At 42.9% G+C, this 18,797-nt stretch overlaps 1 protein-coding gene across 1 annotated transcript in view; it reads right to left on the reverse strand.

Annotated features, from left to right (window-relative positions):
* Positions 1-288: 288 nt before the first annotated feature.
* Positions 289-18,797, reverse strand: part of si:ch211-236l14.4 (SITS-binding protein) — an 85,206-nt gene continuing 66,697 nt past the window's right edge. The window contains exons 9-10 of the mRNA XM_035790381.2: positions 9,234-9,413; positions 289-8,288 (exon numbers count right to left, since the gene is read on the reverse strand). Of these exons, the coding sequence (XP_035646274.1) occupies positions 8,112-8,288; positions 9,234-9,413 (357 nt within the window). The 3' untranslated portion in view covers positions 289-8,111. The remainder of the gene's footprint in view (positions 8,289-9,233; positions 9,414-18,797) is intronic.

The raw sequence follows: 18,797 nt of genomic DNA on the forward strand, positions 1-18,797 counted from the left end.
ACAAGGATAGTAAAACCACACACACACACATGCACAAAAATATAAGGATGACTGCATCGGCACACACATACACTGACAAATAAGAAAACAAGCATGGTCAAAACGCAGCCAAGCATACAGAAACAAGGAACCACACATTATTTTCTGTCCAAAGGCACAGATGATAATACTATAATCACGCAATAACTACAGACAAGAGCTCTAACAAAGACACACATTGACCATGTACATAGTAACACAATCTTGAGATATCATGATCTGTCATTTAACAAAGTAAAAAAAAACAGCTTCTTTAAGAAAATGTAAACTTTATTGCAGTTTTTGTCGATTCTATTTCTCTAATTTACAGAAGAGAAAAAGAAAACATGTAATTGCACAGTCATTGAAATATGTACATTGCTGATGTGGTTATAGTAATACCCGGTCCGTCCTCCTACTGTATAAGAGAGGGCTGACAACAAGGTACATATCATCACGCTTGCTCAGCGTGTGGTGGGAAAAGTGTCTCCAAGCTTTTCTTAACAATTGCCATCTACAGTACCATAAAACAGCATACTCTGAAAAACAGAAGCAGGAGAAAAGAAAAGCTTGTCACATAAACAGTTAGTTCTACTACATTTGGGCCATAACGGTTAAGTACATGAATCTCTAATAGGGTTTAAGACGTTTAAGACACATGCCCACAATGTGCTGTGGCACTAAGACATTGTGTGATTTGATTAGCTACTAAACAGTAGACCTGAGTGTTCTTTCTGTATGAAGTAAACAAGTCAAATTAAAGTCAATCAATTCAGTTGTCAAAGTGAAAGGTGTAATTAAATGACGCAGTTCAGGTCCCAGGATGACAAACAAAACAGAGAGAATCCGTACCGAGGTTTGATTTGTTAAGCAACGACTGTTTTTTTTGGTTTCTTACGAAGGAAACGTTTTGATGAAAACCTTTCTTTCTGACTACAAAACTTAACATACACTGGTATGGTGCTGGATATAATGAGGTGAAAAATCTGTCTGTGAACTGAGGGTATAGTTACAGTAAATAAAATAATGAATTCACTAACCAAATCACTTAGCAGGTCTGTAAATGTGTGGAGAACAATTGCTCTATGTTTGGACAGCCTCTATAAAAATCACATGCTTTCTAAACCAGATTGGCTGTCTATCTAACTGTATAGCAGGTAACTCTGACAACTCACTCAAATGTTAATTCAACATCTTTACAGTAGATCCGTCTTTCAATTGCTGTGTAGCCTTCAAAAAATATATTTGCGAATTTTTTTCATAAAACTCTACTTTACTGCAGTAAATTAATCAGATGCTTTGAGGAGAGGATGTAGCTAATAATTCATAGAGATCAACTCAATATTATCTTGATAAGGGCACTGATGCCAATTCATGGATCCAATGAATGGTTCCCACCAGCCCTTTATGTTAGACTAATATGCTATCATATTACGAAAGAATAATACAGAAACATTGAATTTCTACTCTAAGCAATCAAGATGTAGCTGTGTGAACTATCACATTAAAGGGAAATTACATATTTAGATATTTATACAATTCTGACTTTGAATGACTGCAATCCACAATTTGGTTTTGTTCATATTAGCATTTTGGGACCAAATAGTATCCCCATTTCAAATGTTCTGCCAAAATCATCTGAACCATTGAGCAACACAATCCATTTAGGAGATGATTTGGATTGCAGTGTGGATTGCAGTGTGGATTGCAGTGTGGATTGCAGTGTGGATTGCAGTGTGGATTGCAGTGTGGATTGCAGTGTGGATTGCAGTGTGGATTGCAGTGTGGATTGCAGTGTGGATTGCAGTGTGGATTGCAGTGTGGATTGCAGTGTGGATTGCAGTGTGGATTGCAGTCACTCATTGTACCTAGACTGCTTTCAAGGAAACACATATAAATATGTCATTTCCCTGAACTATCCCATGAAGGTTAGGGTTACTGGAAAGAGAGAGAGAGCGCACACATTTATTTGAGACTGAATTGTTTGTAGAAGAAAGTTAAGTTTAACAGGCTGGAGTCTATTTCGTTTAATATTTTTTTTTTTTGTTGTATTTGGTGCATTTACCGGGTCTATTTACCGCCTGTATAGGTCCGGAAAATCAGTTATTGTCTATTTTATTACTCTGCCTGAAATCACTATCTCTTTAGTTCCTATGTCTCTTTCCATGGATGCTTTCCCGTTCAGGGAAAAAGCGAGCATTTCTTGTGCTCCAGGAGCTGTATTTACTATGCTCTCTTCCGGGACAATGTGGACTGACCGGAGTTTCGATGCAACAATTGTTTACTTGCAGAAGACTATAGGAAAGAAGTGACTACTCTTAGTAAACAGATTAAAAACTTGCACAATCTACAGGGGAAAGTACCCACGCCTACCTTCTCCACACCACAGGCTGGACGTCGTTTCAATGTGTTGAGAGTATCACCACCATCTCAACACTCCTTGACTGAATGGCCAATGCCTTCCAGGGACCCCTCCCCAAAGAAGCCTCCCACTCCCCTGGGAAATGGAGCAGGACCGTTGCTTCTGGTGGATTTCGAGGATAATACTCTCACGATTCTGCTGCCCAACCATGGAAGTACCGGGTGCGGTGGCATGTGCCTGTAATCCAAGTCACTGGGAGGCTGAGGTTGGTGGATCAAGTGAGCTGAGGAGCTCTGGGCTGCAGCACACTACGTCGAACGGGTGTCCACACTAAGTTCTGTATCGATATGGTGTTCCTGGGGGAGCCCGGGACCACCAGGTTGTCTATGTAAGTCGCTCTGGATAAGAGCGTCTGTTAAATGACTTAAATGTAAATGTAAAGTACGTCACCCGCCATAGGCCAAATGGAGGGAAGTGGCCTGTGGCAAGTGGGATTTCTTTGGTGCTGGGAAGCCCGACCCAAATCCAGTTGTCAAACAGCTTTACCATCTTGGCTTCCCGAGACTCCAGCGCCATTGCCCCCTATCCGGACTCTTTCCGAGGGGGATTCTGCCTCGGATTCTCTAAGTTCCCGAGGGTGTACTGTCCCAGATTCTGATCCGCTGCACTCCTCTTCTCACCGGACGTCGAGGGTGTCTTGACGCACCGGCTCCTATGTCAGCCATAATGGGTTTTGTGGCTGGAGGGAGGCACAAAAATCTCCGGACCTCCGCTGCCATCTCACCAGCCTTTATCATCGCTAGCTTTATGGTGTGAAACATCTCCGTTCCCGGGACAAAAACCTTGTGCTATCCTGGGGCTCAGCTTCAGGACATTACTGGGCTACATCCTACTCTTTTTACGCCAGAAAACGTGGGTTGTCGCTGTGGTAGTCCATGTGGGTTCTAATGACATTAGGAAGGCAAGCTCAGAACTGCTGAAACGGAATTTCAAAGAACTGATTATTTCAGGCCCAGTGCCATCTTGGAGTCATGGCAGCGAAAGATTCAGTAGGTTGCTGGCATTGTACGACTGGCTATGAGTCTATTGTAGCTCTGATAGGCGGAAACATATCTGCATTGAGCTAAATGTAACTCAGTTGATAATTGAACTAACCCACCCCATCTTTGAACACCCTGAAAAATCTACTCTTTTAAATATTATTTTGAGAAAGGAAAGGAGAGGAGCTGGGAGGACCAACCAGCGCCCTATGCCCAAAGTAGACAGTGCAAGGGTGTGAACAGGTGTGCAGTTACCTACCGCTTACTTACTGTAATAATGTTAGCTTTTAGTTCCCCATACAGCCAATTGTATTTTTGCTAGTGAGTTCAGTGACCATTGTTCCATTGTCTGCATAAGAGATGCAAAGCTACCTACACCTCGCCCTCACATTATTTCAAGATAAATTATAGGCATTTCGCATCGTTTTACTTCTTTGCTCTATTGCAGATAAGCATGCTCCATTCAAGAAACTAAGGGTAAGGGATAAAGCTAATCCCTGGTTCACGCATGAACTATCAGAAATACTTCTGGAGATAAATGTAGCTTGGGCTAAGGCTAGGATGGCTGAATTTAAGTCTGACTGGCAGTCCTTCAGACGCTTGAGAAATATGTCTATGCCTGGTTAAAAAGGCAAAAATCGACATACTTCTTGAACTGGTGAGAATCCAGCTGCCGTCTGGAAAGGAGTCAAATCTCCGAAACAAAACTCCATCCCCTCATTACTCCAGCATGTTATGACAGCCTCTGTTCCCATAACAGATAAGATGGACATTTGTGATGGACATTTTTAGTAACCACTTTGCCCTTGATTTTATGGCTTCTGAAAAGTCTGATTCCGCCTCGAGCCAGGTTGCAGAGAACAATACATTCCCAGATACACATTCCTCATTTCAACCATTGGATGTCTACATTATGTACTAGGTTCCTTATTGAAGATCGATGTAAAAAAAATAAAAATAAAAATTGGCTGTAGCTGACTCACTTGATCCCTTTCTGCTGCAGATTTCTGCCCCACTTATTGCAGAATCCTTATCCTATATTTTTTACTTGCCAATTGCTTCTGGAGTTATCTGGAAAACGGCATAAGTCCTCCTCCTACACAGTCCTCCTGACTTGGATAACTACCATCCAATTTCCAAGCTATCTTGCCTTGCCGAAGTTTTAGAGTCCCTAGCCAACTCTCAGCTTGAACCTTTCTTTACTTCTCATTCTATTCTTGATGACCATAAGTCTGGTTTTAGACCCGAACATAGCCCTGTTTCAGTGGCTACACTTGTCTTAGATGATGTGCTATATTGTTTCGAACGTAAAAACATGTGACCTATTTATTGACCTATCGAAAACATTTGATATGTTTTTACTTGTTCAAAGTTTGTCTGAAATCAGGCATCTCGCAATTGGTTCAGGAACTATCTAACGGACAGGACACAATGTGTGCTTACTGACGGTATCAAATCTAGTTTTCTCAATATTACGAAGGTATGCCCCAGAGGGCGATTTTGGGCCCTGTTGTCAACTATTTATGTAAATAATATTGGTCTATCTGTTAAGACCTGTAACATTCATCTCTACGTGGATTATAGTTTATTTACTTCTGTGTGCCTTCATTACAGCAGGCCATTCATGACATTCATCCTGGTTGTTGACTCAATTCAAAAATCACTTAGTGATCTTAAATGAATGCTAAATGCTAATAAAAAACACACGTATGTTGCTCTCTAGGTCTCTTAATATTGACCCTGAGGACTTGCATATTTGCTCATTGAATGGAGCCCAAAGTTCCCCCTTTAAAAATACTTGGGGGTTTGGATTGACGATAATAAGCTCTCGTTTAAAGCACACGTTGAAAAAAACAACGTAGATTGCTTTCTCTTATAGAAATAAATCCTTCCTCACTTTGGGAAAGTAGAAGGAAGATTGTTCAAGCCACGCTTCTCCCAGTACTTGATAATGGCGTTATAATCTACATGCATGCGCAGCCTTTGCTTTAAACCCTTTCGAATCAGTCTATCATTTAGCACTGCGCTTTATCAATGTTTTTTTTCCACACCACTGCATTATCTATAGCTCTGTTGACTGGGAGCCTCTGACTACCAGAAGGGCCCAGCGGTGGCTACTTTTTTGTATATATAAAGCGGTTCTTCTAACTCAGCTCCCGTATTAACTGGAGATCCAGCTTTTTTCAGACGCACTCTCTGGACTGGCTGGTTCTAGAGGTCCCGCGGGTCTCCACTGACCTGGGTAAAAATGCCTTTCGTTTTTATGTTTCTATTCCCCGCAGGTCATGGAATAACCTTCAGGCCACCTTGAAATTAGACTCGCTTGTCTGAATTGGACAGTTTAGATTGAGTTTAAGGGGAGGTGATATGTGAGTTGTTTGTTTTGATGACTCTTATTGTATTTACTGTATTGATATTATTTATTGCATGTTCCTGTTCACCGGGCTCCCTTGCAAATGAGATCCTGGTCTCAATGGCGATCCACCCTGTATACAATTGGGGGAGGGGCTTGCATTCTTTGACAATAGTCATTCTAATCTGCATCTGAACTGTGCTGCAACGGTTGCTATGACAGCGCAAACAGTACATAGATCTTTATTATTTTGGGGGCGGGGTTATAATAGACCCAGAACATCCCTGTCTTATTTGAATCTCCTTTATACACCTTTAGAGCCCGGCGTCTTTCTTTAGAGCTTCCTCTGGCTACCACGAAAGAGCACACCAACACAGCAGCAGTGCCAGTAAAACATGACCATACGATTAAAACATTTTAAGACAGACAGCATATTGAGTAGGAGGCTCAGCTGCTATAAGCAACATCTGTTGCGTATGGTGCATGCTCTTGCTGGGACAGTGGTTTAGGTTCAAGTTCATGTATAAAAAAGGCACTCAAATGGGTTGCTTATACCAGAATAGAGCTTGAAAAGCTACACTATGTATACGAAAGTATGTGGACACCCATTCAAATTAGTAGATTCAGCAATTTCAGCCACACCCGTTGCTGACAAGTGTAAAAAAATTCAGCAGACAGCCACAGAACGGGACCACTGAGTGCTGAAGAGCGTACAAAAATGTCTGTCCTCAGTTGCAACACTCACTAACAAGTTCCAAACTGCCTCTGGAAGCAACGTCAGCACAGGAAGTGTTTGTCGGGAGCTTCACGAAATGGGTTTCCATGGCCAAATAGCAGCACACAAGCCTAAGATCCCCATGCGCAATGCCAAGCATCAGTTGGAGTGGTGTAAGGCTCGCCACCAATGGACTCTGGAGCAGTGGAAACGGGTTCTCTAGAGTGATGAATTACGCATCACCATCTGGCAGTCCGATGGACGTTTGGCGGATGCCAGGAGAACGGTACCTGCCTCAATACATAGTGCCAACTGTAAAGTTTGGTGGAGGAGGAGTAATGGTCTGGGGCTGTTTTTGAAAGGAAATGATAATGATACAGCATACAATGACATTCTTGACAATTCTGAGCTTCCAACAATAGGTTGGGGAAGGCCCTTTCCTATTTCAGCATGACAATGCCCCCGTGCACAAAGCGAGACCCAATACAGATATGGTTCGTTGAGATTGGTGTGGAAGAACTTGACTGGCCTGTACAGTTCCCTGACCTCAACCCCATCGAACACCTTTGGGATGAATTGTAACGCTGACTGCAAGCCAGCCCTAATCACCCAACATCAGTGCCCGACCTCACTAATGGTCTTGTGGTTGGATGGGAGCAACTCCCCGCAGCAATGTTCCAACATCTAGTGGAAAGCCTTCTCAGAAGAGTGGAGGCTGTTATAGCAGCAAAGGGGGGACCAACTCCATATTAATGCCCATGATTTTGGAATGAGATGTTTGACCTGCAGGTGTCCACATACTTTTGGTCAAGTAGTGTATGTTAAGGTTGTAAAGTACAATAAAGAATATTAGCATTATATTCTGCATATTGTTTGAGCATGAGTTGAAAAAATAAGTGCTTTAAAGGAAGGGGTGTCTCGAAGTCTTGAAGTGTGTAAGTGTTGATTGACAGACTTGTTAGGGTAGTAAAGCAATGAAAAAAACTGAAGTTGAGGTACATTCATCATACATCAGCTCTAAGCCTAGGTCAAGTAAAAGCTGTTCCAAAGAATGAAAGAGACATACCAAGCTGCTTCAGCCTCTTTCATATTAAGCAAACATCTCATTCATTCCTTCCAGGCTCTCCGTTAGCAGAAACCATATTCTTCTGTTTCTTTTCCTTCGTTTGGTCTTCTTTAGAAATTCATATCTTTTCTTTTTAAGCGAACGAGGGGCATGCGTTGGTACTCCATGTCTCCATGAGAACCGGCAGCAGTTAAACGTTAGAAATGAATCATATGTAAACACATAGGTTTCTTTCTTTAGATAGAAAAAAGCAAGAACAGCAATGATTAGAAGAAACAAAAAAGAAGTCCTGAAACAATCAGCCGAGAGGTACAGCAGATTAAAGTTTAAAAAAGGAAGAAGAGAGAAGAAAACGACGTCAATAAAATACAAATCGTTCTGAATTGTAAAGTGCAAGTATAAAAATATTCACATCTAATCTCAAGAAGAGGTCTTGAGCCTCTGTCAATTGTCTTTGTGGAAAAGTGCAACTTGAGAACAGCACGAGTAAAACATAAAATAAAAGATTCCAAACTAGTATCCGGGATAGGTCACGTATAAATCACGTGACTTGAGCCTCAAGATCTCCTCCGTAAGAAAATGGCAACCTCCTCGAGGGCGACAGGGTAGTCCTCCAAGAGAGTTCCCCCGTCGAACACCTGGGCGTTGCGGCTGTCCTGCCACTGAAAGCCCCCGTCGGGCAGGTAAATATTTCTCCGTACTGTCCCCCTCTCTATTACCGGGGCAACAAGGACCTGGAAAAACATCAAAATAACAAACAATACATTAAAGGAGAAGTTCAGTATTTTAAAACTTAATGTTAGATGGTTCCTCACCCTGAAAGTAGTTTATCGGCCAGGAGAAACTGTACTCCATGATTTGGTTTTCATTAAACTACGATAAACATTTTCTAACTTTAGCCACCGCTAGCTAAAAAATCTATGGGAGTGATAGGAGCATGCAACACATGTCTATCCCACTTCTGACATCAACTGTAATAAAGAGGCCTAGGGCCTCAGTCTTCTGGGATGGCATTGGCCACTAGTTGACGTTGGTGTTAGAAGTGGAATCCACGCAGGAGACTGTCTGAGATGAATACTGAGGCCCTAGGCCTCTTTCTTACACTTGGAAACCGGGGGGGTCTCCTTCAGTAGGCCCCAAACGGCATATTTAAAAAAATTAAAAAAAAGTTTTTTAAACTTTTGTTTAAACAGGAAAACCTCATTGAGACCCATGCTTCTTTTACAAAAAGTACCCTGCAATCAATCATACAAATGTACAATTCCAACGCAATAAAAACATACAATATTTACAAGCAATTTAAGAAAAGTAGCTTCATGAAACGACCATGAGAAAAATAAAAACTATTCTCAATTTAAAGTTACCCTAGCGGTACCAAAACATCCAATTTGAGAGAGTTCTGAAGTAACGTAAAAAAAAACAAAAAAACAAATGCAGATCTACCTAACTCCCAAAAGGATCTCCAGAGTTGGCCATCTCTGGGACCGGGTCTGGTAGCTCGTACGTCTGTAGGTTAACAATGAAGTAAGGTACGGCTGAAGTTCGTGCAAGAGGGCTTTATAAACGGAGAAGTTGTACCAGAATTTATGCAATAATAATGTTTATTATCGCTGTGCGTCCTTCAATCTTAACCAGCAGAATCAGAACATGTATAAAACAATGCCATGTCATTTGGTCACCTCGTCTCCGATGAGGAACTGGTCATCAATGGTGAAGGTCGCGGGGTCATCAGGGCTGAGCCACCACAGGGGCCGGTAAATTGGGCTCCCCGAGGTCATCCAGTCCTCTGCATACCTCGTCACCAGTGGAACCACAAAGTCCTGGTGCAACGCGATGAGAGCCCGTGTCAAGTTCAGCACCTAGGGTGGAGGGACAATCACATAGAAATACACAGAAACAACATACTTTTGAACAATCATTGGAACTGCCAAAGCTCTAAGCAGTACTGAGGGCCAGTCTTAAACCAGATTTAGCCTTTCTCACTGGGCAAAAACTGATTTGAATCAAAGTTGTTTTCAAGTCATTTCAACAAAAGAAATATAATGTAATGACGTTGAAACAACATGGTTGAACAAACTGATTGAATTTGAAAAAAGTCATTAACGTAAGGGACTTTTTTCTTCTTCCCCCACCCAACTTTGAACCTAAATCCAATGACATGGTGACATGTTCTGTTGATCTCACATGAATTCAGGTTAGTTGACAACTAAATCAAATGTAAATCAAAAATAGAAGTTGAACATGTCTGTGCGGAGCACTTTCAGTGGAGATTTTTCTTTGAGCATGTATTTTAGTCCAGGAGTGAGCTTAATCTGGCTGCTGAAACTGGTCCTCAGTGTACATTAAAGACCTGTAAATGCATTTGAGTTGAGAGAGAGGTGGGCCAATTTCAGCTGTCCTTCTCAGACATGCAGGAATAAAGAACAGAGCATTGTTAACATTGTGGTCTAACAGTGTCCGTCTCCTCTCTCCGGCTCGGGCCAAACCTCTCGGACATTCCAGGAAGGGTCACACACCCGGGTTAACGTTCTCTCCAGTCTCCCGTGACGGAAACAAAACCCAACCACAACCATAAAACTATGTATTTTGACAAGGGGGGGAAAACATTTGTCGAAATGAATGTGGAAGAATCATAGCCTGGCTAAGACTGGAGCTCTAATTGAGAAAACAGGCATGCGGTTTAAACCATGGTTGTATTCCTATTTGGACTCAAAACGGTGATTGATGTAACAGTCTCTGAAGGGTGTTGCGCATGCACGCGCATACACACACACACACACACACACACACACACACACACACACACACACACACACACACACACACACACACACACACACTATGATGGCCAATGCAAATACACCCAGACACACACGCACACTATGGAAAGTAAAGGTAGTCCAAGGTATTTCTCACGACAACACAATAATAGCAGTCTGACATATCTACTGTAATTTGTCATGTGTATATCCAGCAGAACACCACTTAATTCAAGCTCTCTGAGACACAAATGACGCCCTACTTCCCATACAGTGCACTACTTTTGACCAGAACCACATATGGAGGAAAAGGGTGTCATTTGAGATACAGCCAAGGACCGACATGGAAAAACTGCAGTCCCTCAATCACTAACTGACCAATATTTTCACATGTCCCATTTCTCCATAATTGTCATGCAAATGATGTTTCTCTCTGGATATTTTCTCCCTCTCTTCGCTTCCCAAACGTGTGGAAAAATAAGTTGATCTCCCTCAGCCCTGTCACACTAGTCAATTACACATGGGAACCTTAATGACGGTAATAAAGTCTTTTTCCAAGACTTGTCCTCAAATTCATTATCATTCCTGCCGAAGTGGCTCGCGTCATGGCCCGAGAGTGAGGGAGTCATAAATCTAGAGGAAGGTCCTAATGTCGACCAGATGGACTCCTAACCACAGGTGATACTGGGCCGGAGGGAGGGAGGGGGCCAACCGATTGCTCCCATTGACAGAAGGGGGGGAAACACTCTTTCACCACCATCATCACCTCACCCTCTATCCTGTCTAAAAAGATACTGTGCTTTGCTTAAGCCGGCAAAACCTAGCCACCCAATCCAGACAATTCCACCCCCTCGCTTCCACTACCACAACCCCCAAAACCCCAACACTATCACCCCACCTACCATCAACCTCCCCGAAAAGCCACTGGGCCTAGCTTGCATTCTAAATAGTAGGCTCAGTGGGTATGCAAAAACAGAATAATAAATAAGGGGATGTTGCAAAATGAATTAATTGCAGGGAACAACCCAATTGTGCATTATATGACAACTTCTTAGTATGGATAAGCAATAGTATGTTGAACATACCCTATTCAAAGGAATTGAAGCATTTTGTCTCGCCCATTCCCCCTCAATGGCACACATACACAATCCATCTATCAATTGTCTCAAGGCATAAAAATCTTCTTTAACCCATCTCCCCCCCTTCATCTACACTGATTGAAGTGGATTTAACAAGTGACATCAATAAGGGATCATATCTTTCACCTGAATTCAGCTGGTCAGTCTATATCCTGGAAAGAGCAGGTGTTCTTATTGTTCTGTATAATTTGTGTGTTTGTTCCATTTCTACTAAACAGTATTCTGAAATATAATGAACAAAAATAAATGCAACCTGCAACAATTTTAATGAGTTACAGTTCATATAAGGAAATCGGTCAATTGAAATGAATTCATTTGACCCTATGGATTTCACATGACTGGGCAGAGACGCAGCTATGGGTGGACCTGGGAGGGCATAGGCCCACCAACTTGGGAGCCAGGCCTAGCCATTCAGAATGAGTTTTTACCCACAAAAGGGCTTTATTACAGACCGAAATACTCTTCAGTTTCATCAGCTGTCTGGGTGGCTGGTCTCAGACGATCCAACAGGTGAATAAGCCGAATGTGGAAGTCCTGGGCTGGCATGGTTACATGTGGTTTACGGTTGTGTGGCTGGTTGGACGTACTGCCAAATTCTCTAAGTAAATTATTTACGGTAGAGCAACAAACCTTACATTTCTCTGGCAACAGCTCAGGTGGAAATTCCTGCAGCCAGCATGCCAATTGCACGCTCCCTCAAAAATTGAGACATCGATGGCATTGTGCGAAAACACTGCACATTTTAGACTGGCCTTTTAATGTTCCCAGCACAAGGTGCACTTGTGTAATGATGATGCCATTTAATTAGCTTCAGGTGGATGGATTATCTTGGCAAAGGAGAAATGCTCACTAACAGGGATGTAAACAAATTTGTGCACAAAATTGGAGAGGAATACGCTTTTGTGCGTATTGAAAATTTATTTAATTTCAGCTCATGAAACAGGACCAACAAATTACAGTGGGGCAAAAAAGTATTTAGTCAGCCACCAATTGTGCAAGTTCTCCCACTTAAAAAGATGAGAGAGGCCTGTAATTTTCATCACAGGTACACTTCAACTATGACAGACAAAATGAGAAAGAAAATCCAGAAAATCACATTGTAGGATTTTTAATGAATTTATTTGCTAATTATGGTGGAAAATAAGTATTTGGTCACCTACAAACAAACAAGATTTCTGTCTCTCACAGACCTGTAACTTCTTCTTTAAGAGGCTCCTCTGTCCTCCACTCGTTACCTGTATTAATGGCACCTGTTTGAACTTGTTATCAGTATAAAAGACACCTGTCCACAACCTCAAACAGTCACACTCCAAACTCCACTATGGCCAAGACCAAAGAGCTGTCAAAGGACACCAGAAACAAAATTGTAGACCTGCACCAGGCTGGGAAGACTGAATCTGCAATAGGTAAGCAGCATGGTTTGAAGAAATCAACTGTGGGAGCAATTATTAAGAAATAGAAGACATACAACACCACTGATAATCTCCCTCGATCTGGGGCTCCACGCAAGATCTCACCCCGTGGGGTCAAAATTATCACAAGAACGGTGAGCAAAAATCCCAGAACCACACGGGGGGACCTAGTGAACGACCAGCAGAGAACTGGGACCAAAGTAAAAAAGCCTACCATCAGTAACACACTACGCCGCCAGGGTCTCAAATCCTGCAGTGCCAGATGTGTCCCCCTGCTTAAGCCAGTACATGTCCAGGCCCGTCTGAAGTTTGCTAGAGAGCATTTGGATGGTCCAGAAGAAGATTGGGAGAATGTCATATGGTCAGATGAAACCAAAATATAACTTTTTGGTAAAAACTCAACTCGTCGTGTTTGGAGGACAAAGAATGCCGAGTTGCATCCAAAGAACACCATACCTACTGTGAAGCATGGGGGTGGAAACATCATGCTTTGGGGCTGTTTTTCTGCAAAGGGACCAGGACGACTAATCCCTGTAAAGGAAAGAATGAATGGGGCCATGTATCGTGAGATTTTGAGTGAAAACCTCCTTCCATCAGCAAGGGCATTGAAGATGAAACGTGGCTGGGTCTTTCAGCATGACAATGATCCCAAACACACCGCTCGGGAAACAAAGGAGTGGCTTCGTAAGAAGCATTTCAAGGTCCTGGAGTGGCCTAGCCAGTCTCCAGATCTCAACCCCATAGAAAATCTTTGGAGGGAGTTGAAAGTCTGTGTTGCCCAGCAACAGCCCCAAAACATCACTGTTCTAGAGGAGATCTGCATAGAGGAATGGGCCAAAATACCAGCAACAGTGTGTGAAAACCTTGTGAAGACTTACAGAAAACGTTTGACCTCTGTCATTGCCAACAAAGGGTATATAACAAAGTATTGAGATAAACTTTTGTTATTGACCAAATACTTATTTTCCATAATTTGCAAATAAATTCATTAAAATCCTACAATGTGATTTTCTAGATTTTTTCTCTCTCACTTTGTCTGTCACAGTTGAAGTATACCTATGATGAAAATTACAGGCCTCTCATCTTTTTAAGTGGGAGAACTTGCACAACTGGTGGCTGACTAAATACTTTTTTGCCCCACTGTACATGTTCTGTTCAGTAAAGTATGTAGTATGGTTAGTACACCGTATATAGTCGAAGTAGTATAGGCAAGAATGATTTCGGCCACGGCCACTGTGCTTTGGTGAAGGGAAAACATAGCCACCTCTTACGTACAATACATTAACAAAATGGTGTGGACACCTGCTCGTCAAACATCTCATTCCAAAATCATGGGCATTAATATGGAGTTGGTCCCCCCCTTTGCTGCTTTAACAGCCTCCACTCTTCTGGGAAGACTTTCTACTACATGTTGGAACATTGCTGCGGGGACTTGCTGCCATTCAGCCACAAGAGCATTAATGAGGTCGGGCACTGATGTTGGGCGATTAGGCCTGGCTAGCAGTCAGTGTTCCAATTCATCCCAAAGGTGATTGATGGGGTTGAGGCTCTGTGAAGGCAAGTCAAGTTCTTCCACACCGATGTCAACAAACCATTTCTGTATGGACATCGCTTTGTGCGTGGGGGCAATGTCATGCTGAAACAGAAAAGAGCCTTCCCCAAACTGTTGCCACAATGTTGGAAGTACAGAATCGTCTAGAGTGTAATTGTGTGCTGTAGCTTTCAGATTTCCCTTCACTGGAACTAAAGGAACTAGCCTGAACCATGAAAAACATCCCCAGACCATTATTCCTCCTCCACCAAACTTTACAGTTGGCACTTTGCAACCCAGATTCGTCCATCAGACTGCCAGATGGTGAAGCATTATTCATCACTCCAGAGAACATACTTTCACTCTTCCAGAGTCCAATGGTGGCGAGCCTTACACCACTCCAGTCGACGCTTGGCCTTGCACACCGTGATCTTAGGCTTGTGTGCAGCTGCTCGGCCATGGAAACCCATTTCATGAAGCTCCCGACAAACAGTTCTTGTGCTGAAGTTGCTCCCAAAGGCAGTTTGGAACTCAGTATTGAGTGTTGCAACCGAGGACAGACTATTTTTACGCTCTTCAGCATTTGGCGGTCACGTTCTGTGAGCTTGTGTGGCCTACCACTTCAAGGCTGCTCCTAGACGTTTCGTCTTCACAATAACAGCACTTACAGTTGACTGGATCAGCTCTAGGAGGACAGAAATTTGACTGACTTGTTGGAAATGTGGCATTCTATGATGTTCCCATGTGGAAAGTCACTGAGCCTTTCAGTCAGACCATTCTACTGTTAATGTTTGTCTATGGAGATTGCATGGCTGTATGCTCTATTTTATACACCTGTCACCACTAATATGAAGTGGTGACCATATAAATTTACCCATGTAGTGTATTCCCTGCAGGTTACCACTGGATTTCTTAACACACTACTAAAGGGATATTACGAGGAGCTCCGTGTCAAGCCTTCTTGATACCATACAGAGGAAATGGCATGGGAAATGGTAATTGTCTGCGTTCAAAATCCCGCCCCAATTAAATTACATCCCTATTAGGAACGACGAAATCGAAATATGAAAAAGATCAAGTGGAAGAATTACATTTTACAACTGAAATAAAATTATTCAACCAGAAATGTAACCTGTCAATTACGATGATTTAGTGAATACATTTGTTAATTGCACACCAATTTTTTGTTGTTGCAATTAAGACAAATTATGCCTACATCAAAGCTACTCTTCTGCAAAAATAAAGTTATTGAAGACTAACTTGTATTTCATTTCCACATTGTAAATGAAAGTGATATGGAATGCCGCAACGTGTGATAGACAATTTAAATATCACTATGAAACAAAGCACTTTGCAAAGCTTGATCTTGTTCATTATTTGAATCAGCTGCGTAGTGCGTAGGGCAAAAAAACTAAACGTGCATCCCGTCGGGTCCCCAGAACCAATTTTGGGAAATGCTAAGTTAATATAACATCTTCCAAATAACACGAAATTACTCTCCCATACCACATTTATTTCCAATTCAGACATTGTTTCTTCAATTAAGTACAATTTGTGCAACTTCTTGTGCAACCTAAAATCCTTAAGTGTCTATTGACGCACCTGTGTATCAATCTAAGCAACATAATGACATCAGTTTAAGCTTGGGCTGCGTCTCAATCCGCTGCATCCGCCTATATTGGTCTTCCGCATCTGTGGTGGAAGGTGGCCGAGCTACAAACTTGTTTGTTTCGACCATGAGACACGAAAACTAACAATTTGGCCTATTTTGCTCTACGACCCCCACTAGTGCCTTAATAACAAACTTGTATGTCATCTGTTATTAATACAAATAAAATTGTTCAATTACGAGCCTATTTGGTTGCGCCACAGAGAAAGCCAGGAACCTTCCCGTATGCCACGCTTCTGTCTATAACATGAGCGGGTGAGTATGTGTCGGTAATGTTCATGATGTCACTGCGACAATGTCACTGCGACAATTCGCTCTGGCTATCTACTCCGATTTCAGAGCACTCGTCTGAGTGTGCCAGAACACAGAATAACTGACGAATTTACAAAAGCTCAACACCCGTTGAATATGGCCGGTGTCAGTAAATATTGGCAAAAAAAGAGTAATTCAATTTTTAACAACAGCACAGTTGCAGTCACCAACGCTCTGGATAACATAAAAACTAGTAAAATCGTCAGAGTGAGCTGTTCCCTCATTTGTGTCCGGAAGTAGCTAGCAAGCTAGCCAACATTAGCCAGTTAGCTTGGGTGCTTGACTGTTGTTGTTAGGTCAGAACGCTTGGATCAACCCTACTCCTCGGCCAGAGCGTCCAGTGTTCGCTCTGAATTTACAAAAGGACAATCTGACAACTCTCTGAGTTTACGAATGCACAAAGCGCACTCTGAGCACACTCTGGCACTCCAGATTGAATTTACGAAGACACCCGTAGTATAAACCAGCCTTTAGTCTTGACATATTTGGTTGTTTAGTACATGGCCTCAAGTGAATCCTTAAAGAGCTCGGTGGGGCTAAGGCTTAAGAGGGTGTGAACAATGCTGAATGGGTGTAGACAAAGAAGTGCTCTCCAGTAGGTGTACCAAAACTTTCAAGGGCCATTTTCTCAAAAGTGAGGTTACAAGTTTATAATAATCAACTATTTCAAATGTTGCTATTACATAAGACTGAATCAAGACAGTCGGTCACATTTTTCCTGACCTTTCTTATATCTCCTAGATATTGGACAGACACTTCAAAACTTTTGTAAAAAAATACATCAGAAGGAATGTCTTTTTTTTTGTGCCGTTTATGAACGTGATATTCAATGCATTTTAAATAGCTAAATGATCCATGGTACGTCCATCTTCAAACAATTCCAGATCAGCTGGCATTTTCAACCTATCCCTGACTGAGTCTGTAATACCAACATGTTTCAAGCAGACCGCCATAGTCCCTGTGCCCAAGAACACTAAGGTAACCTGCCTAAATGACTACCGACCTGTAGCACTCACGTCTCTAGCCATGAACTGCTTTGAAAGGCTGGTCATGGCCCACATCAACACCATTATCCCAGAAACCCTAGACCCACTCCAATATGCATACCGCCCCAACAGATCCACAGATGATGCAATCTCTATTGCACTTCATACTGCCCTTTCCCACCTGGACAAAAGGAACACCTATGTGAGAATGCTATTCACTGACTACAGCTCAGTGATAACACCATAGTGTCCTCAAAGCTCATCACTAAGCTATGGACCCTAGGACTAAACATCTCCCTCTGCAACTGGATCCTGGACTTCCTGGCCGCCCCCAGGTGGTAAGGGTAGGTTACAACACATCTGCTGCGCTGATCCTCAACACAGGGGGCCCCTCAGGGGTGCGTGCTCAGTCCGCTCCGGTACTACCTGTTCACCCACGACTGCATGGCCAGGCACGACTCCAACACTATCATCAAGTTTGCCGATGACACAACAGTGGTAGGTCTAATTACCGCTAACGATGAGATAGCCTATAAGGAGGAGGCCAGAGACCTGACCGTGTGGTGCCAGGACAACAACCTCTCCCCCCTCAATGTGATCAAGACAAAGGAGATGGCTATGGACTACAGGAAAAGGAGGACCGAGCACGCCCCCATTCTCATCGACGGGGCTGTAGGGGAGCAGGTTGAGAGCTTCAAGTTCCTTGGTGTCCACATCACCAACAAACTATCATGGTTCAAACACACTAAGACAGTTGTGAAGAGGGCACGACAAAGCCTATTCCCCCTCAAGAGACTGAAAAGATGTGGCATGGGTCCTCAGATCCTCAAAAGGCTCCACAGCTGCACCATCGAGAGCATCCTAACTGGTTGCATCACTGCCTGGTATGGGAACTGCTCGGCCTCCGACCGCAAGTGACTACAGAGGGTAGTGCGTACGGCCCAGTACATCACTGGGGCCAAGCTTATTGCCATCCGGGACCTCTATACCAGGCTATGTGTCAGAGGAAGGCCCTAAAATTGTCAAAGACTCCAGCCACCCTAGTCATAGGCTGTTCTCTCTGCTACCACATGGCAAGCAGTACCGGAGCGCCAAGTCTAGGTCCAAAAGGCTTCTTAACAGCTTCTTCCCCCAAGCCATACAACTCCTGAACAGCTAATCAAAGGGCTACCCAGACCCCTCTTTTACGCTGCTGACGCTACACTCTGTTTGATATCTATGTATAGTCACTTTAACTCTACCTACATATTACCTCAATTGCCTCGACTAACCTGTGCCCCCGCACATTGACTCTGTACCATATGATAATCTAGTGGCCAATCTTCATTGCTATAGGCCCATTGATATCAGTGACCAGCAATGTTGGACTGGTCGTCGGGAGCACCGGGACATTTCCCGTTGGCCTGGGGGTCGTTTGGGCCTGCGGTGAATTGTT

This window comes from Oncorhynchus keta, chromosome 17, assembly GCF_023373465.1.
Source record: "Oncorhynchus keta strain PuntledgeMale-10-30-2019 chromosome 17, Oket_V2, whole genome shotgun sequence".
Classification (NCBI taxonomy): domain Eukaryota; kingdom Metazoa; phylum Chordata; class Actinopteri; order Salmoniformes; family Salmonidae; genus Oncorhynchus; species Oncorhynchus keta.